Genomic DNA, 26278 nt, shown 5'->3' with positions numbered 1-26278 from the left:
CGGACAAATTACCACCGCACAGGCCATATGATTGCGCCATCAAGTTGGCAGAAGGTGCGAAACTGCCAGCAGGGAGGCTGTATGCCTTGACTGTACCGGAAAGGCAAGCTTTGCGGGAGTTTTTAGATGAAAATTTAGCCAAGGGGTTTATTCGCCCATCTAGTTCTCCAACTGCGGCACCAGTATTCTTTGTAGCCAAAAAGACTGGGGAACTTAGGCTGGTCTGCGACTATCGGATCCTAAACAAATACACCATTCGGGATAGGTACCCGCTCCCTTTAATCTCGGAACTGTTATCAAGGGTGCAAGGGGCTAAGGTCTTTACCAAGCTTGACCTGCGGGGGGCCTATAACTTAATCCGTATACGGGAAGGGGATGAATGGAAGACGGCATTTAACACGTGTTTCGGATGCCACGAGTTCCGAGTCATGCCTTTTGGGCTTTGTAATGCTCCTGCGGTCTTCCAGAGGTTCATGAACGATGTGTTCAGGGACCTAATTGACCAATTTTTAGTGATTTATTTGGATGATATCTTGATTTTTTCTAAGGACGAGAAAGAACATCGTCAACATGTCAAGCAGGTTCTGCACCGACTGCGGGCTAATGGGCTTTTCGCCAAGGCTTCCAAATGCGTCTTTCATGTGCCTGAAGTGGAGTTCCTAGGTCATGTAGTGTCAGGTAGGGAACTTAAAATGGACCCACATAAGGTTGACGCCGTCAACTCATGGCAGGAGCTGAAAACTAAGAAGGATGTACAAAGGTTCTTAGGTTTTGCTAATTACTACCGGGAGTTTATTCCGAATTTTGCAAAGCTCACGGTACCTTTGACGCAGCTTCTGCGCAAGAAACAGCCATTTGTGTGGGGGCGGGAAGCTCACGAGGCGTTTCTACAACTTAAGTCTAGTTTTCAATCGGACAACATACTAACCCATCCTGATGTTGACAAACCGTTCGTGGTAGAAGCGGACGCTTCTAGCTACGCGTTGGGGGCTGTATTGTCTCAGAAGGATTCCTCAGGGACCTTGCGTCCCTGTGGATTTTACTCGCGGCAACTAACACCCTTCGAGCAGAACTATACCATATGGGAGAAGGAGTTGTTGGCGATTAAGGTGGCGTTTGAGGTGTGGCGGCACTGGCTTGAAGGGGCACGGCACCAGATCGTGGTCAGATCTGATCACAAGAATTTAGAGCACTTGCAAACAGCAAAGAAGTTAAACCAGCGTCAAATCCGATGGGCTTTGTTTTTCTCCAGGTTTAACTTCAAGGTGCAGTTCGTAGAGGGGAAGGCAAACTTGCGGGCCGATGCTTTATCCCGCAAGCCGGAGTTTAAGACCAATGAGCAGGTTGTATGTCAGACCATCTTGCCTACTGCCTCTCTGTGTGTTGTAGATAATGAGCTCGGGTTACATGACCAGATCCTTGAGGCTCAGAGGGATGATGTGTGGACACAGGAGCAACTGATGCTGCTCTCAGCAGGTAACCGTACCATACTGCCGCATCTACAAGATCAAGACGGAGTATTGGTACGCAGGGGGCAGGTCTACGTACCAGTGGGGGCCCTCAGGTTGGAGGTGATTAGAGCCCACCATGACGAACCCATGGCTGGGCACTTTGGCAGATTCAAGACCGTGCAGCTCATTACCAGGAGCTATTGGTGGCCAAAGATGCGGCAAGACATTTTGCGCTTTTGTGACAGCTGCGCCGTTTGCCAGCAGAGTAAGACGCCTGTTGGGCGCCCTAGAGGGTTGTTGTCGTCTTTACCTGTTCCGGACAGGCCATGGCAAATCATTTCCATGGATTTCATTTCAGATTTGCCTAAGTCTGGGGGTTATACTTGTATTTGGGTGGTGGTGGATTTATTTAGTAAACTGGCTCATTTTATTCCTTGTTCAACCATTCCGGCGGCCCCTACGTTGGCCTTACTATTTACTAAGCACATCTATCGTTTGCACGGAGCACCCGAGGTGATTATTTCAGATAGGGCTCCGCAATTTGTGTCACGCTTTTGGAAACATTTCCATGAGTGCTTGGGGACTAAGTTAAACGTTTCTTCAGCCTTTCATCCGCAAACGGATGGACAGTCGGAACGGGTTAATGGGCTCTTAGAGCAATACCTGCGTTGTTTTTGTTTAGATCAACCCACGGCTTGGGTGAAGTGGCTACCGGTGGCGGAATTTGCTTACAACAATGCGGTGCACACATCTAGTCAGCATACGCCATTTGAACTAACTTATGGTTTTCACCCACGGGGAGGTGTGGCGCCGTCGACCAATGTGGTCTCTTCGGACCCTGTGTACCGCTCTACGGAAATGGCTGCATTGCATGATGTTGCCCGTCGCTTACTGTTGGAAGCTAAGGCAACGCAGAAGACTCAGGCTGACCGCCACAGGCAGGCAGGGGAGGAGTTGGAAGAAGGGGATTTGGTGTGGTTATCTTCCAAACATATTAAACAGGCTGGGGGAAAGTTTGCGCCTCGGTATTTGGGTCCCTTTCCTATCGTTAAAAAGATTTCTTCCGTTGCGTTTCGTTTGCGTTTACCGTCTAGTTTAAAGGTCCATCCAGTCTTTCATCGTTCGCTGTTGAAACTTGATACCTCTAGTCGTCGTGGTGCTATAGCGGAGGGTATCACTGCCACTTCTCCGCCATCGGGGGAGGAGGCCTTTGTGAGAGGGGATAGTGTTATGATTGAGCCTCATGGCTCTGTTACTGACAGACGTGGGCGTAAGACTCCTCGGGAGTCAGATACTCTCGAGGAGCGAGAGAGAAAAAGACTGCGAGACATATTTGCAGCACCATCTGACGAAGAATCTTTCGAAGGGTTTACGGAGAGAATGGAGGAGGGGCTGGTTAGCTCAGAGGAGGATGAGATGGATTGGACTCGGGTAAGGGAGGAATTGGGGGCCACTGGCCATGATGGGGCAGAAGATGAATGGGGACCTTCAGGATTAGACCCATGGCTTAGCTGGAGGGATGGGACGGGATCCACAGCTGGAGATGCTGTTGGGCGTAGTCAGAGGTGTTCCAGCTCTGACGAGGAAAGTGATGAGGAAACGCCCGGGTTAAGGAGGACAGCTGACAGTGATGAAGATTTGTAACTGGCATAAAATGGGGCTTGGGAGCAATTGCAAATTGCGTCAGGCAAGGTAATCTGGGCAAACGCTTGGGATCCGTGTGTGTGTGGGACGCTTCCCTGAAGACTTGTGTACTTTCCTGTGCTGAGACGTAAGTTGATTGGAATCCAGGGTCAGACGGCGGGAGGGATTGTGTGGGCATTTGTTTGTGCAAACCTGTGCTTACTCTTATTAGCTTGACCTTCCGTCGTCTTTCTGACGGACGCCATCTCCTGCTTTGAGAACCCGGACTGAACTGACCACGGCTTGTCTTCCCCCCTTCTTGGACTTGGAAAAACTACAAACGTCTGCTTCTGGCTTTGATCTACGGAACGGAACTGGTCTACTCTACTTCTACAATCCTTGGCTGAATTGCTCGTGTTGGAGATCCTGTCTACTGTGTGTGTGTGGGAGCGACGCAAGTTACTCTAAGCACAGTGCTGGCAGCAGAGAGGAATCTGCTGCCAATTAGTTGCATTCTTTGTATCTTTTGTTCCTTGGCTTTCGTTCTGTTAATACCTAGGCTGAAGCAAGCAGTTTGTTTTTACCCGGATTAAACTCCGGTTTAATCCGGTTTATCTTTTGAACATTTACTTTTGTCCCCTTTTTGCTCCTAAAGGCAAAAATTGCCTGGCCCTTGTGTTTTTACGGGCATTTTTGAGTTCTGTAATCTAATAAACTCTGTTACTTTGAATCTTGTGGCGTTCTGTCCTTGACACTATCTGAGCTGTCCATGTGGACAATTTTGGATTTTCAGAGTATTTCAGATCTCATGCTGACAGATGATCTATCTCCAAGATTTGATACCTTCCAAAGGAGAACAATCTCCCTTTGAGAGAACTGGACTTACCTGAGAGCACTTTGGCAGGAGATTCGACTTGGAAAAACCCTCCATCGAAGACCACTTTCTCTCCTTCTACAGGTGCCTCTTGGCTCACAGATGCTTCCACCTGCTTCATCTTGCTCTTCATCATAGCCTTGATGGCAGCCAGGCGTTTCTGGGCTGCTGCCTTTTCCGCGGCCCCATCGCCTGCTTTGGTTGCCCTCTGAGGAGCAGCCTTCTTCTGGAAATGAAAAAGTTTGGCTAATGTTATTTCTTCCCCTTCACCTATTGAAGAGCTCAGTGCTACCAGAGGAATGTGATTTGGTGGGGAGAGACTATATAAACCGGCACAGGCAAACTTCAGTACTCCAGGTGTTTGTTCTTCATCTCCTAATCTATACACATAATAAAATTGAAAATCTCTATATGTATATGTGGTGGAGGTGCCCATTTACACAGATAGCCTCCAGGCTCCACAAACTGCTTTAACCCAGGGCTGAGGAGCCACAAAAAGCACTCCCTCCAAGGACATTGCAGGTTACAGAAAGTCACATCCCAGTATTCTTTTCTCTCTCCATTGGTGTGGAATTTGCATGACCTCGCTTCACTACATCTCCCTTAACCCTTTCCTATTATTTTCTGTGGCACACAGCAACTTAACATACTAGAGAGAGAGGTTTGGAGAGAATTCACCATGTTGTAGGGACTGGGATGTATAGTTCACATACAGTCAAAGAGCACTCTGAACTCCACCAACAATGGACCCGAACTAAGCTGGCACACAAACCCAATATGACCAACTTTGCATACTGGTGGGGTTTGGGGGTGATTGATTTTGAAATCTGTGAGTTATAGTTCACCCTTATCCAGAGAGCACTGAACCCAGCCGATGACAGATCTGGACCAAATTTGGCATACAGACCCAACATGGCCAACTGTGAATACTGATGTAGTTTGGGGAGGAGTGACCCAAGATTTTTGAAAACTGCCATTCATCCACATCCTTGTACATTTTCTAATGGGAGCATTCATTAAAAACAAAAGGATTGCATTTTTTCTAAGAAATAGCCTAACTTATGACCAAACTGATATTACCTAACATCCAAAAACAAACAATGGCCTTTTCAAATAACCTGGGCGTCGCCAGGTACCCAAACTAGTAAATTATAAAATCAAAGAGTAGGAAGTAACCACAAGGGCCCATTCAGTCCAATTCGATTCTGCCACACAGGAAGATACAATTCAAACACTCCTGATAGAAGTTCACCCAAACTGCTGAAAAACCTCCTAAGGCAGCAGCACATTCTACTATCAAACAGCTTTTACCATCATTTCCCCCCATTTTAAATCCATGGCTTAGTCTCTGTAGCTGCAGAAGATAAGCTTGCTCCTCAAAATATTGTTACCTAGTGCGAAGATGTAACCACCAAAGACTCAGAGAGGAGACCTTTTACTTTTCTTTCTTTCTTCTTCTTCTTATTCACTTTAGATGGTAACGCAACTTGGTTTATAATATACGCAACAGAGGCTTAGATGTTGGAGGAACAGTAACAAGTTTATTCAGGCACAGAGCTTAGTGGTTACAGTGTTGTTTCTCACTTAGAGGCACTGTTATTAACAGTTACAATACTAGAATGAGGTGAGTCAAACTCCCTGAAGTGTCACTTCTTTTACTTAAACTAGTTAGAACTTCTTCCTCTGCTACTTTTAAACCGCAGTCACCCTGTGATATACGATCACAGATTCTCTGTTTCTTACCAGGACACAGACTACATTAAATAAGTCACCAAACTTATTTTAAACTGACTCAAAATGATAAATTGAGTCTCCTTGATCCCCTCAACCTAGGATCAATCTTCCCTGTGCCTCATCAGAGCACAGACTGAATCCCTTTTTTAAACTCTGCACTTCTTCAACAAAACGGCAGTTGGCTCCGCCTACTTCTCCATGACAACCAGCCTCTAAGTGCTGAGATGCAATAACTGTAATACTTACCCTTTTAAAACACAAACACACAATTAAACGTAACATCTGTAAACCAAAAATGCATACTTCATTACACCTAGTTTACACATTTGACTCAAAACTTCTTTTATAGGCGAGGAAGAGAACAATTGGAAAGAAACCATTCAATTACCTGTTGTGCATGTTGTACAATCTGTATTATATCAAATACATTTATGGGATTTACCAAGATTAGGTGAAGTGCTTTTAATTAAAATCTCCAATGTGGGCTGATACCAATGCTCACGGTTTTTTGGACAATGCTCCCAAACAGAAATGGCAGGGAAATCCCAGGAAGTATACTCAAAGGTTTTAACTACTCAGGTCAGTATTCCTTTCTGTATGAGTGTAGCAGAGCAAAACACTTTTCTGTTTTCCAAATTAGGGACATCCTTTTAGGGATAACTATTCAATAGGCCCTTAAGCTGTAGTTTGGTTCCAGACTTCCCCGTAGATGCTGTTTTTGTGTACTGGACAAGGACTTTGGAAGACCAAAGTTAGAGTCACCACTCAGCCATGAAAACTTACTGGGTGATTTTGAAGTAGTAATGCTTTCCCATTCTCAAGAAGAAGGCAAGGCCAACCCCTGCGCTCAAAAATTCTGGTATAGAAAACCCTACAACTTCCCTTTAGGGTTGCTGTAAGTCCAAAATAACATACACACCTGTTTCGACAGGCTTTTGAGTTCTGTTGTTGATGTTTTAAAAGGTGCTGTTAGGATGTTTTAAAGATGTTTTTAAAGATGTTTTTAAGATGTTCTTTAAATTGTTGATTTTAGCCGGTTCTTGTAAGCCGCTCCGAGCCCTAGGGGAGTGGCGGCATATAAGTTTGAAAAATAAATAGTGACAGCAAAAATGCCATACAGGAAGCAGCGCCTTCTAGTGGCTAACTGCAGAATGGACATGGCCCCATTCATAGAAGTCAAGTGAGACTGGTGACAGACACTTGAACACAGTGTTTTGCCAGCAAACAACAGGTCCATGTACCTTCATATGGGGACATTATAATCCTCCCTCTCTTGGCTCTGCACCAAAGGGGAGCAGTCAAGAGTTCTTGGCCATGAAAAGCTGTAGGTTTTAAAATAGATGATATTCATTATTAAACTCCCAGGCTCTGGAACTTGCTGGCCAAATAGTTTCCACTGGCATCCTTCATTCCTATCTTTTCTCACCGAAATGGCAAACTTTCAAATCCAGCAGGCTTTTGAGAATTGATTAAGATGACATAGGCTAGAAGTAATGTGCTAGATTATTTTTGCTTAGTACTTTAATTATTTGTTTTAATTTTCTGAATAGTTTAATTACTTTTAGTTAGGAATTTTAACAATGTATGTTTTATTTATAACACCCTTTCCATGTAAGGGAAGAAATCAAACATTTAATGGTTAGAAAAAAATAATTAAACATAACATTACGCGGTTTCCAATGCTATTGGAAGCTGTCTTAAGACCTGAATTGGGAAGAAGATGGAAGATGATGTTATAGGTTAAGCATCCCTGTCTGGAACACCTAAAATCCCAAATTACCCACATGGCTGGGAGAGATAGTGGCACCTTTGTTTTAATGATGGTTCAATGTACGCAAACTTTGCTTAATGCATAAAATTATTAAAAGATATTATGTATAAAATAATCTTCACGCTTTTGTGTGAAAGATACACAGTCAGGCTTCCACATTTGCTGGGCTTAGAGGTACGGGACCTCTATGACAGTAGAAAAAGTGAATAAATTCTTTGGGAATCTCTAGGTCCTCCAGTATGGTCAATTTCCAGCAGAGGTTGACTATAAAGTCCTAGAGAGACTATATTAATCAAATCTGCAAATTGTGGGCAGCTCATTGAATATGAAACATAGGTGAATTCTTTGTTTAGGTCTGGGTCTCATCCCAAAGTTATATCATTCCGTAGATGTATACAAATACAGGTATTCCAAAATCTGAAATTCAAATCACTTCTAGACCCAGGTATTTTGGATTAAGGATGCTCAACCTGTAATAAGTACAACAAAGGCTCTGCCGGCATGAAGTAGAATCCCAAAGAAATGGACAGAGGGCTTGTTCTGAGCTACCATCTGCTGAGGCTGATGATAGCAGCCTTCAAAAACAAATAACATTTCCAACTAAGACAAGCATGTAGGAACAGAATCACAGCAACTGCCATACCTTGCATGGCTTCTTGGCTTGGACATCGGCCGCCATTTGCCATCCATTCCCCTGAAGCTTCCTCAGGTTCTCAAATTTTTTATTTACATCTTTTACCTATGGAAAGGAAAAAGCAAAATATGCCAGAACGGGCTCAGAAAACTTCATGGGGCCACATTCCTCATGAAAAGAAAAAACACAATTGAAATGGTTGGAACGACCACACCCTACACAAGGTTATAGTCCTTATCAGGGAAATAGGTAGGCAGATGAATCATCTGGCAATGAAAGCCCTTTTATCACTGCCTTCTTTGTCTGCCTTTCTCTCTTTCTCTATTGCTGTCTCCTGTTTATTAGACTGATACTTCTCAGGGACACACTTCTTTTTATGTAAAGTTCCAGGTCCTCTATTTTATTCTTCTCTGTGAGCATGGAGAGAGACAGATGTCTCTAGAGAGCTAGATAGATAGCTGTCCTATATAGAAATGTAGTTTTCAAAGTGTTTTCTGTAACTTTTAAAGCCTGACTCCACTTCAGCTCTGCTGAAGCTCATTCACTCTACTGCTACATTCTAGAAGCTTATAATCTGCTAAAACTGCTGTTGCTGCTGATTTTCTTTTTAAAAATGACTCAACAGAAATACATAGTGGATCAATTCCTAGACTGCAGCATGAGTAACTTGTAAATCATAGAGTAATAGAGTTGGAAGAGGCCACATGGGTGATGTAGTCCAACCCCCTGCCATTCAGGAAAAGCACAATCAAAATACCCCTGACAGATGGCCATCCAGTCTATTTAAAAACCTCCAAGGAAGGAGCTTCCACCACACTTCAGGATAGACTATTACATCCTGAAATTCTTTACATTTCGAGGTTGTAATCTTGGGTGCAGAATTCTGCATTTGGAGAGCCTCTGCTTTGGTTAAAGAAATACATTTCTAGCCCACAGTGGCCAAAATAGGCTGGGATTTGGCCTGCTAAGATCTCAGAAGTTAGAAGGCATTTGTACATTAGCTGAAGGTACCACTTCCATAGGATTTACAGCTATCCAGTCTTTTCCACAACTAGGATATTTTCCTTAAGACGATGCTACTATTTTATGACCTTATTCTGGCTGAAGAATCTAGGTGGCCTCCACACACAAGCACTGTCTCCATGCTTCCAAAGCACAGATTGAAAAATGCCGACTGCTAAGCAAAAGCAAAAGAATTCTTACCTGGAAGTTCACCATATCCCAAAATCCATCCAGATCTGTACAGGTTGTCTCCTTTTCACCGCGCTGGAACTCACAATTATCCACCAGCCCTTCAAACTGCTTGAATCTTTCTGCAATGAGCAGTCTGGTTTGTCCAATAGTTGTGCGAATGAGATCCTTTGCTGCAGAAACACACGTTCCATGATATATGTCAAGTACTGGTTAAATTAATTTGTAAACTGTGTTTACTTCATAAATCGTATTTTATTTCATTTTTAAAGGAAAAATTCAAGCAAAATTACAGGATGAGTTTCTCTTATCTGAAATGGTTGGGACCAGGAAGTGTTTTGGATTTGGTTTTTCTCCATTAATTTCAGAATGCCTCCATTTGTACATATGTACAAAATGGGAATTTTTGGGAGAGTGGACTCAAGTCTAAACACAAAGTTCATTGATGTTTCATACACACATTATCCAGATTGCCTAAAGATAATTTGTTATGATTGAGCCTCATGGCTCTGTTACTGACAGACGTGGGCGTAAGACTCCTCGAGAGTCAGATACTCTCGAGGAGCGAGAGAGAAAGAGACTGCGAGACATATTTGCAGCACCATCGGACGAAGAGTCGTTCGAAGGGTTCACGGAAAGAATGGAGGAGGGGCAGGTTAGCTCAGAGGAGGATGAGATGGATTGGACTCGGGTAAGGGAGGAATTGGGGGCCACTGGCCATGATGGGGCAGAAGATGAATGGGGACCTTCAGGATTAGACCCATGGCTTAGCTGGAGGGATGGGACGGGATCCACAGCTGGAGATGCTGCTGGGCGTAGTCAGAGGTGTTCCAGCTCTGACGAGGAAAGTGATGAGGAAACGCCCGGGTTAAGGAGGACAGCTGACAGTGATGAAGATTTGTAACTGGCATAAAACTGGGCTTGGGAGCAATTGCAAATTGCGTCGGGCAAGGTAATCTGGGCAAACGCTTGGGATCCGTGTGTGTGTGGGACGCTTCCCTGAAGACTTGTGTGCTTTCCTGTGCTGTGACGTAAGTTGTTTGGGATCCAGGGTCAGACGGCGGGAGGGATTGTGTGGGCATTTGTTTGTGCAAACCTGTGCTTACTCTTATTAGCTTGACCTCCCGTCGTCTTCTTGACGGACGCCATCCACTGTTTTGAATACCCGGACTGAACTGACCACGGCTTGGCTTCATCCCCTTCTTGGACTTGGGAAAACTACAAACGTCTGCTTCTGGCTTTGAATTACGGAACGGAACTGGTCTACTCTACTGCTGCATTCCCTGGCTGTGCTGGAAATCCTGTCTGCTGTGTGTGTGTGTGGGAGCGACGCAAGTTACTCTAAACACTGTGTTGGCAGCAGAGAGGAATCTGCTGCCAATTAGCTGCATTCTTTGTATCTTTTTTCTTGGCTCTCATTTTGTTTAGGCTGAAGCAAGCATTTTGTTTTTACCCGGATTAAACTTCGGTTTAATCCGGTTTATCTTTTGAACATTCATTTTGTCCCTTTTTTGCCCCTAAAGGCAAATACTGCCTGGCCCTTTGTGTTTTACGGGCTTATTTTGAGTTTTGTAACCTAATAAACCTTGTTACTGTGAATCTCGTGGCGTCTGTCCTTGACAGATTGCCCGACGCCATTAAAAAAGTTTATTGCAGCAATAAACCCGTCAGGAAGACGATGGAAGAATTACGGGCCAAATTAGACCAACTTCAAACGGCTTTTACCGTAAGCCAAACAGCTTTTGCTGTGAAAGGACATGTTTTGACTCCTGAACGCTTTGATGGAACCAGGTGCAAGTTGCCAACTTTTTTGGCACAAGTGGAGCTTTATTTTTCTCAGCTCAGCGTTCATGCTTTTCCCACAGACACTAGTAAGGTGGCCTTTATTTTGAGTCTGTTGACCGGTCCCGCAGGACAATGGGCCACTAATTTAATTTTGGGCAATGACCCAGTCAAGGACAATTTGAATGACTTCAAAAAGTTGTTAACTGACACTTTTGGGGATCCTCTCCGCACGGAGAACGCTGGGTGGGCTCTGTACCGGTTGAAACAGGGAAAAGGGACTGTTTTGGATTATTTAAATAAGTTTAACCTGTATCGCCACCAGCTGGATTGGGGAGAAAATGCATTCATGCTTTTATTTACTGCCGGGTTAAGTGAAATGCTCCAGGATGAATTAGCACGCTTGGAGCCGGCTGAAAGTTGGGACGCTTTAGTTGCCAAGGTGCTGCGCTTAGACGCAAGGTTCGAGGCTCGTAAACACTCAAAAGCAATGTGTGCGCCACCCATGCATGTAACCAGGGCACCTGTGGTGATGGGGGAAGAACCCATGGAGCTTGGGGTCTTTAAAAAGCTGTCTACTGAAGAAAAGAGCCGTAGGAGGCAGCTGGGCTTGTGTTTGTACTGTGGGAATGCTGGGCATTTTGCCAAAAATTGTAATGTGAAACCTTCCCAGCTTTCGGGAAAAGGCCAGCCCTAGTGCGGCGTGAGTCCAACGCACTAGGGCTCCTCAAGCAGTCAACTGAGGGGAGGAAGCATGTTTTCGTACCCATTACTTTATCTGTTGGGGGAAGGGAACTTGTTTCTACTTTGGCACTGCTGGACTCAGGGGCTACGGGCTCTTATGTAGATATTGAGTTTGCTAAGAAGCATGGCATTCCTAGAGTGCGCAAGGCATGCGACGTGTGGGTGGAAGGAGCGGATGGGAGACTGCTGGAGACTGGGGTGGTTAACCAGGAGACCTCAGCAGTAACGTGGGAGGTGCAGGGAGTAATGGGAACGTTTGTGTGGGATATTACGAGCTTGCCTAGATATGATGTGATCCTGGGGATGGATTGGCTAGCTGTAGTAAACCCACAAGTAGATTGGGCAACACGTAAAGTGATTTTAAAGAGGCAGGATTGTTGCACTTTAAATGTTACTCATGCTGATATGGAGGGAGTGCCTGCTGAGTATGGGGAGTTCTCTGATGTATTTTGTAAAAGAGAAGCGGACAAATTACCACCGCACAGGCCATATGATTGCGCCATCAAGTTGGCAGAAGGTGCGAAACTGCCAGCAGGGAGGCTGTATGCCTTGACTGTACCGGAAAGGCAAGCTTTGCGGGAGTTTCTAGATGAAAATTTAGCCAAGGGGTTTATTCGCCCATCTAGTTCTCCAACTGCGGCACCAGTATTCTTTGTAGCCAAGAAGACTGGGGAACTTAGGCTGGTCTGCGACTATCGGATCCTAAACAAATACACCATTCGGGATAGGTACCCGCTCCCTTTAATCTCGGAATTGTTATCAAGGGTGCAAGGGGCTAAGGTCTTTACCAAGCTTGACCTGCGGGGGGCCTATAACTTAATCCGTATACGGGAAGGGGATGAATGGAAGACGGCATTTAACACGTGTTTCGGATGCCATGAGTTCCGAGTCATGCCTTTTGGGCTTTGCAATGCTCCTGCGGTTTTCCAGAGGTTCATGAACGATGTGTTCAGGGACCTAATTGATCAATTTTTAGTGATTTATTTGGATGATATCTTGATTTTTTCTAAGGACGAGAAAGAACATCGTCAACATGTCAAGCAGGTTCTGCACCGACTGCGGGCTAATGGGCTTTTCGCCAAGGCTTCTAAGTGCGTCTTTCATGTGCCTGAAGTGGAGTTCCTAGGTCATGTAGTGTCAGGTAGGGAACTTAAAATGGACCCACATAAGGTTGACGCCGTCAACTCATGGCAGGAGCTGAAGACTAAAAAGGATGTACAAAGGTTCTTAGGTTTCGCTAATTACTACCGGGAGTTTATTCCGAATTTTGCAAAGCTCACGGTACCTTTGACGCAGCTTCTGCGCAAGAAACAGCCATTTGTGTGGGGGCGGGAAGCTCACGAGGCGTTTCTACAACTTAAGTCTAGTTTTCAATCGGACAACATACTAACCCATCCTGATGTTGACAAACCGTTCGTGGTAGAAGCGGACGCTTCTAGCTACGCGTTGGGGGCTGTATTGTCTCAGAAGGATTCCTCAGGGACCTTGCGTCCCTGTGGATTTTACTCGCGGCAACTAACACCCTTCGAGCAGAACTATACCATATGGGAGAAGGAGTTGTTGGCGATTAAGGTGGCGTTTGAGGTGTGGCGGCACTGGCTTGAAGGGGCACGGCACCAGATTGTGGTCAGGTCTGATCATAAGAACTTAGAGCACTTGCAAACAGCAAAGAAGTTAAACCAGCGTCAAATCCGCTGGGCTTTGTTTTTCTCCAGGTTTAACTTCAAGGTGCAGTTCGTGGAGGGGAAGGCAAACTTGCGGGCCGATGCTTTATCCCGCAAGCCAGAATTTAAGACCAATGAGCAGGTAGTATGTCAGACCATCTTGCCTACTGCCTCGCTGTGTGTTGTAGATAATGAGCTCGGGTTACATGACCAGATCCTTGAGGCTCAGAAAGATGATGTGTGGACTCAGGAGCAACTGATGCTGCTCTCAGCAGGTAACCGTACCATACTACCGCATCTCCAAGATCAAAACGGGGTATTGGTGCGAAGGGGGCAGGTTTACGTACCAGTGGGGGCCCTCAGGTTGGAGGTGATTAGAGCCCACCATGACGAACCCATGGCTGGGCACTTTGGCAGGTTCAAGACCGTACAGCTTATCACCAGGAGCTACTGGTGGCCAAAGATGCGGCAAGACATTCTGCGCTTTTGTGACAGCTGTGCCGTTTGCCAGCAAAGTAAGACGCCTGTTGGGCGCCCTAGAGGGTTGTTGTCGTCTCTACCTGTTCCTGAGAGGCCATGGCAAATCATTTCCATGGATTTTATTTCGGATTTGCCTAAGTCTGGGGGTTATACTTGTATTTGGGTGGTGGTGGATTTATTTAGCAAACTGGCTCATTTTATTCCTTGTTCAACCATTCCGGCGGCCCCTACGTTGGCCTTACTATTTACTAAGCACATCTATCGCTTGCACGGAGCACCCGAGGTGATTATTTCAGATAGGGCTCCGCAATTTGTGTCACGCTTTTGGAAACACTTCCATGAGTGTTTGGGGACTAAGTTAAACGTATCGTCCGCCTTCCATCCGCAAACGGATGGACAGTCGGAACGGGTTAATGGGCTCTTAGAGCAGTATTTGCGTTGTTTCTGTTTAGATCAACCCACGGCTTGGGTGAAGTGGTTACCGGTGGCGGAATTTGCTTACAACAATGCGGTGCACACGTCTAGTCAGCATACGCCGTTTGAGCTTACTTATGGCTTTCATCCACGGGGAGGTGTGGCGCCGTCGACCAATGTGGTCTCTTCGGACCCTGTGTACCGCTCTACGGAAATGGCTGCATTGCATGATGTTGCCCGTCGCTTACTGTTGGAAGCTAAGGCAACGCAGAAGACTCAGGCTGACCGTCACAGGCAGGCAGGGGAGGAGTTGGAGGAAGGGGATTTGGTGTGGTTATCTTCCAAACACATTAAACAGGCTGGGGGAAAGTTTGCGCCTCGGTATTTGGGTCCCTTTCCTATCGTTAAAAAGATTTCTTCTGTTGCGTTTCGTTTGCGTTTACCATCTAGTTTAAAGGTCCATCCAGTCTTTCATCGTTCGCTATTGAAACTTGATACCTCTAGTCGTCGTGGTGCTATAGCGGAGGGTATCACTGCCACTTCTCCGCCATCGGGGGAGGAGGCCTTTGTGAGAGGGGATAGTGTTATGATTGAGCCTCATGGCTCTGTTACTGACAGACGTGGGCGTAAGACTCCTCGAGAGTCAGATACTCTCGAGGAGCGAGAGAGAAAGAGACTGCGAGACATATTTGCAGCACCATCGGACGAAGAGTCGTTCGAAGGGTTCACGGAAAGAATGGAGGAGGGGCAGGTTAGCTCAGAGGAGGATGAGATGGATTGGACTCGGGTAAGGGAGGAATTGGGGGCCACTGGCCATGATGGGGCAGAAGATGAATGGGGACCTTCAGGATTAGACCCATGGCTTAGCTGGAGGGATGGGACGGGATCCACAGCTGGAGATGCTGCTGGGCGTAGTCAGAGGTGTTCCAGCTCTGACGAGGAAAGTGATGAGGAAACGCCCGGGTTAAGGAGGACAGCTGACAGTGATGAAGATTTGTAACTGGCATAAAACTGGGCTTGGGAGCAATTGCAAATTGCGTCGGGCAAGGTAATCTGGGCAAACGCTTGGGATCCGTGTGTGTGTGGGACGCTTCCCTGAAGACTTGTGTGCTTTCCTGTGCTGTGACGTAAGTTGTTTGGGATCCAGGGTCAGACGGCGGGAGGGATTGTGTGGGCATTTGTTTGTGCAAACCTGTGCTTACTCTTATTAGCTTGACCTCCCGTCGTCTTCTTGACGGACGCCATCCACTGTTTTGAATACCCGGACTGAACTGACCACGGCTTGGCTTCATCCCCTTCTTGGACTTGGGAAAACTACAAACGTCTGCTTCTGGCTTTGAATTACGGAACGGAACTGGTCTACTCTACTGCTGCATTCCCTGGCTGTGCTGGAAATCCTGTCTGCTGTGTGTGTGTGTGGGAGCGACGCAAGTTACTCTAAACACTGTGTTGGCAGCAGAGAGGAATCTGCTGCCAATTAGCTGCATTCTTTGTATCTTTTTTCTTGGCTCTCATTTTGTTTAGGCTGAAGCAAGCATTTTGTTTTTACCCGGATTAAACTTCGGTTTAATCCGGTTTATCTTTTGAACATTCATTTTGTCCCTTTTTTGCCCCTAAAGGCAAATACTGCCTGGCCCTTTGTGTTTTACGGGCTTATTTTGAGTTTTGTAACCTAATAAACCTTGTTACTGTGAATCTCGTGGCGTCTGTCCTTGACATAATTTTATACAGAAAGAGAGGTGTATAAATACTTATTATTATTACTATTATTATTAATGATATGAAATCCAGAATATCTATCTTGTTTGCTGTGTCATAATAAAATAATAATAATTTTGTGCATTGAACAACATTTTTGTCCATTGGTCCTTTAGAAAGGTATCACTGTTTCAGTCAAAATTTTTGGAGTATTTTGAGTTTCAGAATTTCCAAATGGAAGCTCATCCATACTACCTCACTAAAAAAATGGCTTAGAAATGTCACAAAGTCAGAAGAGCTTGGGCAAACAACGTGATCTTCCATGCTCTGCAGATAGTTCTGTACAGTATTCCACAGCTACATTCTGTATTTCTTCCCTTACCGTCCTCAGGGATGTCTGTTTCAGCTGTTCCGTCCCATTCAAGGCACTGCGCCGATAGCCTCTCAGTTTCCGACTGAAGGATGTTTCTTTTTTAAAAAGTCAGATCGGCACATACATTAGTCTTATGAGCATTATTATTATTAAAACTATTGATATTCTTCCCTCCTCTCCCCAAAATTGGGACAATACAAAGCCCACCAGGAGTTTTGAACTTCAACTCCCAGAAGCCTCAGCTCCTTCGTCAATGATGAAGGATTCTGGGAACTAAAGTCTAAAACACCTGGAAATCCAGACTTTGGAAAACACTGAAGCAAGGGAGCAAACTCAAAAAAAAGCACCCGTTCATCAATATGTAAGAGGTTTGATTATATATGGCCTCTGAAGTTTTCATGCCATAACTTCTGCCATTTTCAACAAACCTGAAATAGGGCACATCATGCTGTGCCTCCTTTGCTGGCTCTGCTACTGGACTTACAAACAGGTCTGTCAGCTGCAGACTGGGAGCAATTTCCATCAACTCCTCAGGAACAGATTCTGGAAAGGCAAAAAATATTTTACAAGAAGTCAGGTAGGTTCAGCAGATCCAGAGGATATTTTTTCCTCCTAAGGAAAAAAACCCATTACATCAAACCAGGATAATATTTACCACTTTAAAAAACTTTTTTAAAACACAAGATGGGATAAGAAAGTAAGATTTACTTTAAATGAGAATAGTAGGTCTAGGAGTATGAATGTAATTTTTATTTTTCTGGCAGGGAAAAATATTGATAAGGGCTCCAATGAGAAGGAAGGATAGAAATGGCCCTGGAAAAATTACAGAACTCTGAATACAACCGAGGTCAAAGGTAAGTTTCAGTATTACATTCTATGGCTGTTCAATTGATAATTGCTTAAAAGTCTTAAAAGATTCATATCACAAAATTTTGTCATTTTAGTTGCACTAAGAAGCCTGTTTTCCTGATTCCTGGCCCAAAGAATGGACATTACAACCAAGGCACTCTCAGAACTAGGGATCAACTGACCAAAGTATCCTCCCAGATCATCTGGCTACTTTTGGAAGTCTGGAAAGCTCCCTAAACCTGACAACAATCTTTTCTTCTTTCCTTCACCACCAATGCAAGATCTTGAAAAAACAGCTTCTGAAACATGCCATTACATGATTAGGTTTACTGATGTCAGCAGACCAAAGCCAAAAGCCACTTTTCAATTTGACTGTTGCCCATATTGTTGTCCTATATTGGACTTTTAGTGCCTTGAATGATTGTTTTACTATTTTTGCTTCAAATTGTTGTATTTAAATTATGACTTGTTTAATCAGTTTTTAACGTGATGCTTGTCTCAGCTGTTCATTTTATGATGTTATACAATTTGCTGGGCTTGGCCCCGTGTGAGCCGCTCCGAGTCCCCGTTGGGGAAATGGAGACGGCATATATAAAAAAAGTTTTTATTATTACTATAAAAGAATGAAGTCTCGCTGAAATTAGTTTGTTGTGGAATAAAGACCTCAAATGGGACCTTGGCCTCACAGCATAGTCACCTGATAACACAAAGGTCCCTTCTGACACACCTGTTTCAACTGCAGGCAATTCCAGCATCAGCTGATGTTCCCCGGTGATGTTCTCAGTCATTTCAGGGGTTGCAAAGAACTTCTGATTCAGACCACAGACATTGGACCCTAATTCTTTTGCATCTTCTTTAGGGACTTCGCTAGGAAAAACAACAACCTATTTTTTATATTCATAACTTGTATAACTTGACAGTTTTTCAATGAACTTATTAGACAAATTCAGTGGTTTTGAGCCTCTCAGTACCAGTGTCTGAGTAACATAAGTGGGACAGTGCTAATAACAACAACAACAACAACAACAACAACAACAACGCCCTACAGAAGTGTTTCTCAAATTGTGCTGCTCCAGTTGTTTTGGACTTCAGCTCCCAGAAATCCCAGCCATCTTACCAGCTGCTAGGAATTGTGGGACCCGAAGTCCAAAACATCTGAAGGAGCAGTTTGAGAAACGCTGCCCTACAGAATGACCATGAAATTAAAAAAAAAATCTTTCATTTTCCTTGTGAGAACACCTGTCTTCCATTGCAACTCTATAGGTAACACCCACTGTCGACTATAAAGTTGTGCTGGAGAACCTACAGATCTCTAGAGAGTTCTCTCTATGATCAGCAGCTCAACTTTATGGTCAACATCTGGATAAAGTTGAGCATAGATCTACATTGGAAGCTTTCCTAGAGATTCTTAGAAAGGCTATATGAACGAAGTCCAAAAAAGTTAAACTTGCAAATATACTCTAAATCCGAGTGTCTTACTGCCTATGTTTGCAAGAACATTATTTTTAATCTCATCAGAATAATAAGAACAAGTCAAAGGAACAGAGACTGGAAGTGAGAGAAAAACAGGAAGGGAAAAAAATACCTTTTTCAATTTTAAATAAAAGAATAAATTTAGAATGTGCACCAGGTGGTGAAGCAGGCCATTATAACTTCCTATAGCCTCTGTTGAATTAAGGTTTTCAAATACTCAACATTTCTCAAAAAGCCCAAAGACTGAATCTTAGACCAGACAATATTGGCTTGATTTGACATTTTAATCTTAAAAAAGACTTCAAGGACATTTTATGATTTTTTTCAAGTACAGTAGAGTCTCACTTATCCAAGCTAAATGGGCCGGCAGAAGCTTGGATAAGCGAATATCTTGGATAATAAGGAGGAATTAAGAAAAAGCCTATTTAACATCAAATTAGGTTATGATTTTACAAATTAAGCAACAAAATATCATGTTATACAACACATTTGACAGAAAAAGTAGTTCAATACGTAGTAATGTTATGTTGTAATTACTGTATTTATGAATTTAGAACCAAAATATCACGATATATTGAAAACATTGACTACAAAAATGGCTTGGATAATCCAGAAACTTGGATAAGCGAGGCTTGGATAAGTGAGACTCTACTGTATTCTAAACAACATCCATTTTAGGTGGAGAGTACTTAGTGGGAATTGTCCTGATGTCAGTAACAGTCTTCTAGATTAAAGCTAGAAGTTGATCACATCAGGAATATAGCTGTAGAGAAAGCTGGGAAAGTAATCATATGAAGAGATAAGGACCCTCACCAGCAGGAAAAGCAAGTGTCTGACCTGAGACACAGCACCTCCAAGCTGCAGACCATATGAGTGATTTTTTCCATGTCTCAGCATGGGCCAACTCTAAAGCATCTTACAGGAAAGCCTAAGTTGCAAGGTGTTTACCTAATATTCTTCATGGGACTCCAGGAGAGATTGGGCGACAGAAACCCGTCTGCCTTGGAGGGGGACATGGGCTTCACCTTGTAGGTGGTCAGGCCTTCCAGAGGCTTGAAGACGAAGTTCTGAGGAGCAAAGGAACGTGTTCTCTTTGGTGGCACTGAAGCTGGGATGTGAGAGGCTGGAAAGCTTTCGTTCTCAAGGAAAGCCTCATCCTGCATAGTTTCTTCAACAAGCAGAGGTGATTCCTCTTTTTTCACAGGGTCCATAACAGCAATCTCTTCCATCTTGTGCAACACCTTGTTAAAAGACAAGAGGGATTTCTTCATTACCACTTTAGTGGTCGATAGGCACAGGCTTCTAGACTCCTAGAAAATGCCTGGGTAGCTCATCCATCTATGGATTTTGTAGCCTCCCAGAGAGAATTACATAGAACCACAGAGTTTGGAAGAGACACAAAGGCCATCCAGTCCAACACCCTGCCATGCAGGAACACACAAGTATACCACCATCTGAGGATTTTTCTGTTATCCATTATGATATGCTCAAAACAGGGATGCAAAAGGCAGCTATGATCATTAATTGACTAAGAATATTGGACCAGAAAGCCACCAGTCCACAGGATGCACTGGACTAGCCAAAATCCTTGGCTTTTCATATTGTCAAGATGAACAAAACACAAAAACTAGTAAATCCAAACACAAGCTATGAGTCAATCCTCCACATTCTCTGAGGTTAGGAGCACAGGATTCTCATATATATGGGGAAAATTGCAAATTAAAAAACACACAGTTACCTGAGAGAACATCTCCCTAGGAATCCCTAGGTCCTCCGCTGGAAGTAGTCAAACAAATGCCTAGATAAGTATCTCTCTAATAATCTCTAGGTCATCCAGAGTGACGCTATATTCATATTCCAGCAGTAGTAAACCACAGGATAGACCTGAAGGACCTAGAGTTCCCTAAAAAGGGCATATCCATCAAATCTGCAAAACGTAAACCTGGAAACACGGAGGTCAATTAAAATGTGAAAACGGGCATTAAAACTGAGAAACTTACTACTGCCTCTTCCTTTTTGACCCCTCTTTGCTGCTTTCCTTTATTTGTTTCTTTTTTCTGTGCCGAATTGCCTAGAACAGAAGAAATCTAGCATTATATGAGCAACTTGTGACCACAACGCTTCAAGCTGACATACCAATATGAAAGCAAAGGACCGTGTTTAAAAAAAATAAAAACACACCAATCTGCCACTCATAGGAAGAGAAATAAACAGTGCATTATAAGGACGAAAGGGCAAAGGGTCAGAGAATTCCAACCAAGCTTGAAAACTAGGTTTTTTTACAAATAGAAACATATACTAAGTGACCCACCTGTAGTTGCAGTAGGCCGTTTGACCTGCGGTATTTTGGTCTTTGCAACAGCAGCTGCAGCTGCTGCTCTTGTAATTCTTCCATTTGAAACTGTGGAGATCACTGCTGGAACTTCTGAAAAGGAGAAGGGGTGAAAGGTGGGAATGCTTAAACCTTTCATATTCTGGTTGCAAAGCATTTAGGGTATTTTATTTATTGTGTAAGAAGCAACTTGAGAATACAGTTATAATTTATAAAAAAAACCACAAAGTTTAAATACCATGAAGTTAAAAACTTGTCATTATACTAAATTTCCTTTGCCCAGAAGCTGGCCACTTGGGAGTGCCTCTGATGTCCCTGTAAGAAGGTCCTCCATTGTGTATGTTCAAACTGCATTGTAGTAGGTGGTTGTGGCTTGCACTTCTCTGCACTCGCATGTCAAAGACTCCAGTTTATAGCCCCATTTCTTAAGATTGGCTCTGCATCTCGTGGTCCCAGAGTGCAGTCTGTTCAGTGCCTTCCAAGTTGCCCAGTCTTCTATGTGCCCAGGAGGGACTTTCTCATCGGGTATCAGACACTTATTGAGGTTCCAGGCTTTTAACTGCCACTTTAGGACTCTCGCTTGCTGAGGTGTTCCTATGAGTATCTCCGTAGATCTTAGAAAGCTATTTCTTGATTTAAGACGTTGGCATGCTGGCTGATATATGAACAGAGGATGGGCCAGAGATGTCATGGCCTTGGTCCTTTCATTGCTGGCTGCTACTTCCTGATTGATATCAGGTGGTACAAAACCGGCTAAACAGTATAATTTCTCCAGAGGTGCAGGGTGTAGACATCCTGTAATAATGTGGCATTTCCCATTAAGAACCACATCCACTCTTTTAACGTGGTGAGATGTATTCCACACTGGGCATGTTTATTCAGCAGCAGAGTCGCAAAGTGCAAGGGGAGATGTCTTCATTGTATCTGGTTGTGATCCCCAGGTTGTGCCAATCAGCTTTCGTATGTTGTTATTTCTAGTGCCCACATTTTGCTTGATATTCAAGCAATGCTTCTTCTATGTCAGGGCACAGTCTAAAGTAACTCCAAGGTATTTGGGTGTGCTGCAATGTTCCAATGGGATTACTTCCCAGGTAATCCCCAGAGCTCGAGATGATTGTCTGTTCTTAAGATCAAAAGCATATGTCCGTGTTTTAGATGAATTAGGAATCGGCTGGTTTCCCTTGTAATAGGCAGTAAGAGTACCTAAGGCAGACATAGGCAAACCTCAGTCCTCCAGGTGTTTTGGACTTTGGGAGTTGAAGTCCAAAGCACCTGGAGGACTGAAGTTTGTCCATGCCTGACATAAAACTGTGAAGAGCTTCTGTTCAACCATTTCAAAACTCTCTGTTTGAGCAGTGCATCAGGCTGCATTTAGCGTGCAATGCAGCTACTCAGAATTATACATTATACTATCACCTGAAAATAATTTTGTACATATTTTTAAAACATTTTGTGGATGAAACAAAGTGTGCGTACACTGAACCATCCCAAAGCAAAGGTGTCACTATCTCAGACACGAATGAGATAATCTTCCCTTAAGAACATTGAGATGTGGTGAAAAGTAGATGGCTTCCTGAGTAGGATCAAAATCTGGCCAAGTATGTTTATTATCCCCTTACTATCCAGGTCAAGCGTAAGTTAGGTGCAAAGCCAAAGATTTTGCAAAAATCTTGTGAAACAGAGGAAAAACATAAGGAATGAATTGAATTGAACATAATGGCAGGAGCCCAATTGGACATTTTAAACCCAATGATTTCATTACTAAATTGATGGTGGGTACATAGGTCACTACATTGTTTCAGTATGTCTACTCCAATCAGGATTAACAATAGAATTTAGGCTACTCCTGCTGTAGAGGCCCTCAAATGTGAAAAACCTCAGTTTACAGAACAGATTGTGACAACTAAAACAGTACAGGGTATGTATTAAACTGGATAGGCACTATGCCAGCAGATTCTGCTTTACACATACAGCACTTGAGTGGGCCTGGTATTTGAGTTAACCCAATACAGTTTGGATGATAAAGTTCATACCTTTTTTTTCCCTTCTGGGAAGTTTGTCTACATAGATCAGCTTCTGCTGAGATATCTGAGGAATGCCACTCTTACTGGGGGCCTTCTGCAGAGAGAAATCAAGAAAAATGTCATGACCCAAGAAATGCACATTTTCTACTAACCATCCACCCCTTTGGAGTTTGCAGGTTTTCTTTTATGTCCAACCACCTTGGCATTCTATCTCCCTGATTTAATAAAAAATCCAAAGATCTATTCTTTGGAAAGTATCATGTCTAATCATCTGAAGGATAACCCTACTTGTTGCAGATGGCTAGCAGAAGGTATTGCTTTTAAGTAATTCCTGCTAAATAGCATGCATTGAAGGCAACACCCAACTGAAGAAGTGATCTAAAGCAAAGGTCTCTGTTACACATGAGGCTGTCGATTTGTGCATCTTTCTACTCCTCGGGTAGAAAGACAATTTAAGTGTTCATCCTATTTAAAAACTATTTCAGCAAAAAGAGGTCTTTGGAGATCAAGCATCTGGCTTGAAAGAACTGTGTAACTACAGTCAGCCCACCACATTTGTGGATTTAGCTTTTGCAGAATTGATCAATACGGTCTCTCCAGAAATCCCCAATTTGTTTCCGTCTGTATTAAAATTTCAACAGTATAAATAATTAAAAATACAAAACCAACCAAAGAAAGCTGTGGTCTAATTGGATCTTGCGCCTGGTTCTTCGTCTTTGATCTTGTTACCCGCACGGGAGGTGCCTCCTAGGAGTGGCCCAGAAAAAAAAAGAGTCGGTAAACTGGACCTAGAATATGACTTGGATTATGTGATTTTAACTCTTGTTTTATGTTATGTTTTAATTGGTTGGTTTTAATGCTTTTCTTTCTTCAAGTTCATGCCATCAATTCAAGGATATATACACACACACACATGAGGCATTGAATTGTTGCCTTCATAAGGACCCCTTGAGTCCTCTTCGAGGTTAAGAAAGGCATGATACAAGAAATAAATAAAATAAAAATAAATAAACTACTTACTCCCTTCTTGTTGGATATTATAGTCTAGCAATAAATATATAAATAAATACAAACCACCCAATTAGGAATAAATTTGTACCACCTAATTTATTAAAGTGCCAGTTCTCAACTGAAAGGAATTCTCCAGGAACTTTGGTTGGGTCCAAGGAAATTGGGATTTGAACTTTTTTTCAGTAGTTTAAGCCCAACATTCTAGTTCTTCATCATCCCTGGCTATGTTGGGAGTTGCATTTCACCAACATTTGTAAGACAATACATCATCACCATTATTATTATTATTATTATTATTATTAATTAGCCTGCTTTTCTCTCAGGACCGGGGGGGGGGGGGGTCAAAGCAGCTCATTTCCCAATCCTTGTTTCTAATAGTGTAGGCTGCTACACTAGGCAAAGCCCAGGCAGGATTGGGTACAGAGGCATCATGCCAGAAAACATTAGATAAAATAACCTTTTTGAAGTGCTATAGTGCTGCACCAATGCAAGACAACATCAAGGACAGTTGGCAAAGAAAAAAGCCAGGGGCAGAAAGTATATCACTGGGACAATTTCTAATATACGAAACCCTATAGCCCTTCCTTGGGAGATAACATGTGGAATAAAGGTAACATTCTAAGTTCTAACATTCCTCTATATATGGCCTCCGAACCAGAACATGTAAACTACTTGCTTATTTAAGTCTAGATAAATAAACCAGAATGGGGATTAGGAAAGAACTGGAGCATTGGAGTAAAACAAGGAGCTTCTATATAAGCCCAAAATGTGATTTAGCGGTTATGCATGATTTCAGCTGTTTGGCTAAAAGGATGAAGGAAATTCAGCACAAGTACCACAGTTGCTGTTTTCACCACCGTCTCTTTCGGCTTGCTCAGGACTGGGATCTGTGATGCTTTTGTAAGAAAGCCCGGGGCTTCTGGCTTGAACCGGCCACATTTAAACACAGGTTTCTCTCGTTGCTCCTTTAATTTCCTTAGTTCTTTTTCAGCTTTGTAACGTTGGAGTAATTGAATACGTTGCTGTATCTTAGCTGTCGCTTTTGAAGTCTGATCTAAGTGGATTTTAAAAAAAGAGTGTGAATGCCCCCACCTTGAACTTAATTTCAGTTCGCCTTTGAGAACTTTGAGTCTCCTTTGCGGAGTATAAAAAAACAATAATAATGAACAGCCAAGTCTTATCAATGTGAACAGATAGCAAGAGTTGTCTACACCTCAGGACACAACATGAACAGGCTGAAATCCGAGTTGAAACTATGTCAATAAATGTTAAGTCTAGCAGTTAGGTACTTAAAAAGACAAAAGCAAAGGATGAGGAGATAGGCTTTGCTACAGCAGTGCATGAGAGAAGCTCTACAAGTCTCCATGGATCACAAGATGAACATTAGCCAGTCATGTGATGCAGCAGTTAAAAATGTAATCATAAGCTGCAATTGCCCATGCTAAAATATTTCCCATTTCCATATACAGATGTGAAAGCTAGACAGTGAAGAAAGCTGACAGGCAAAAAACTGAACCAGTTTAAAATGTAAGCCATGGGCTACTAGAAAATCTGAGAGGAAACCATGCCTGAACTCTTCCTAGAAACCTAATGAGTAAACTGACATCATTGCATAGTCAACCTAACATTGGAGCACAGTAGTTCTGTGAAAGTGAAAACCACATATAAAGAAATCACTAATTATTTTTTTAACAAAGATAATTCCACTCTATGAATTTCTTGGTCTTCCAGAATGACTCTATTAGAAAGTTCTTGGAAGAAAATGCTACTAGGTAGCTTTGGGAAACAGCAGCTTCAACTTCAATAGAAGTATTCAAGAAGAAATTGGACACTCTTGTCTATTGCATCAGAATCTGGGCTTCCAAGGCAATGTGTAATGAATAAAAACATTTAAAACACTGTGTACAATAACAAAAAACTTTGGAATACAGACAACTCAATTCCTGAAAAGTAATTTAAAAACCACAGATGAAACAGCTAGAGAATCTACACCTGGTTTGTAGGACATGCAAAACAATACTGTGCTAAGGGGAAAAGGTGCTAAGGTTAAAAAAGTTAGAAACAGCTTAATTTTCTAGGAGGGCATTCTATGTGATCCCAGTAATCTTGAATGAGAGTCCTCCAAGTCACCCTATTGTCAACAGATTTGTTCAGGT

General features: G+C 43.2%; 1 protein-coding gene across 1 annotated transcript in view; it reads right to left on the bottom strand.

Annotated features, from left to right (window-relative positions):
* Positions 1 to 26278, bottom strand: part of dlgap5 (DLG associated protein 5) — a 46271-nt gene that overhangs the window by 16190 nt on the left and 3803 nt on the right. Inside the window, exons 3-14 of the mRNA XM_062968662.1 lie at positions 24959 to 25176; positions 23781 to 23858; positions 23121 to 23205; positions 21067 to 21180; positions 20756 to 20826; positions 19704 to 19996; positions 18010 to 18149; positions 16862 to 16976; positions 16443 to 16528; positions 9291 to 9451; positions 8097 to 8192; positions 3961 to 4174 (exon numbers count right to left, since the gene is read on the bottom strand). Coding sequence (XP_062824732.1) covers positions 3961 to 4174; positions 8097 to 8192; positions 9291 to 9451; positions 16443 to 16528; positions 16862 to 16976; positions 18010 to 18149; positions 19704 to 19996; positions 20756 to 20826; positions 21067 to 21180; positions 23121 to 23205; positions 23781 to 23858; positions 24959 to 25176 — 1671 coding nt within the window. The remainder of the gene's footprint in view (positions 1 to 3960; positions 4175 to 8096; positions 8193 to 9290; positions 9452 to 16442; positions 16529 to 16861; positions 16977 to 18009; positions 18150 to 19703; positions 19997 to 20755; positions 20827 to 21066; positions 21181 to 23120; positions 23206 to 23780; positions 23859 to 24958; positions 25177 to 26278) is intronic.

This window comes from Anolis carolinensis, chromosome 1 (genome assembly GCF_035594765.1).
Source record: "Anolis carolinensis isolate JA03-04 chromosome 1, rAnoCar3.1.pri, whole genome shotgun sequence".
Taxonomy (NCBI): domain Eukaryota; kingdom Metazoa; phylum Chordata; class Lepidosauria; order Squamata; family Dactyloidae; genus Anolis; species Anolis carolinensis.
Note: the sequence above shows the minus strand (reverse complement) of the source record. Positions and strands in the feature narration are given on the sequence as shown.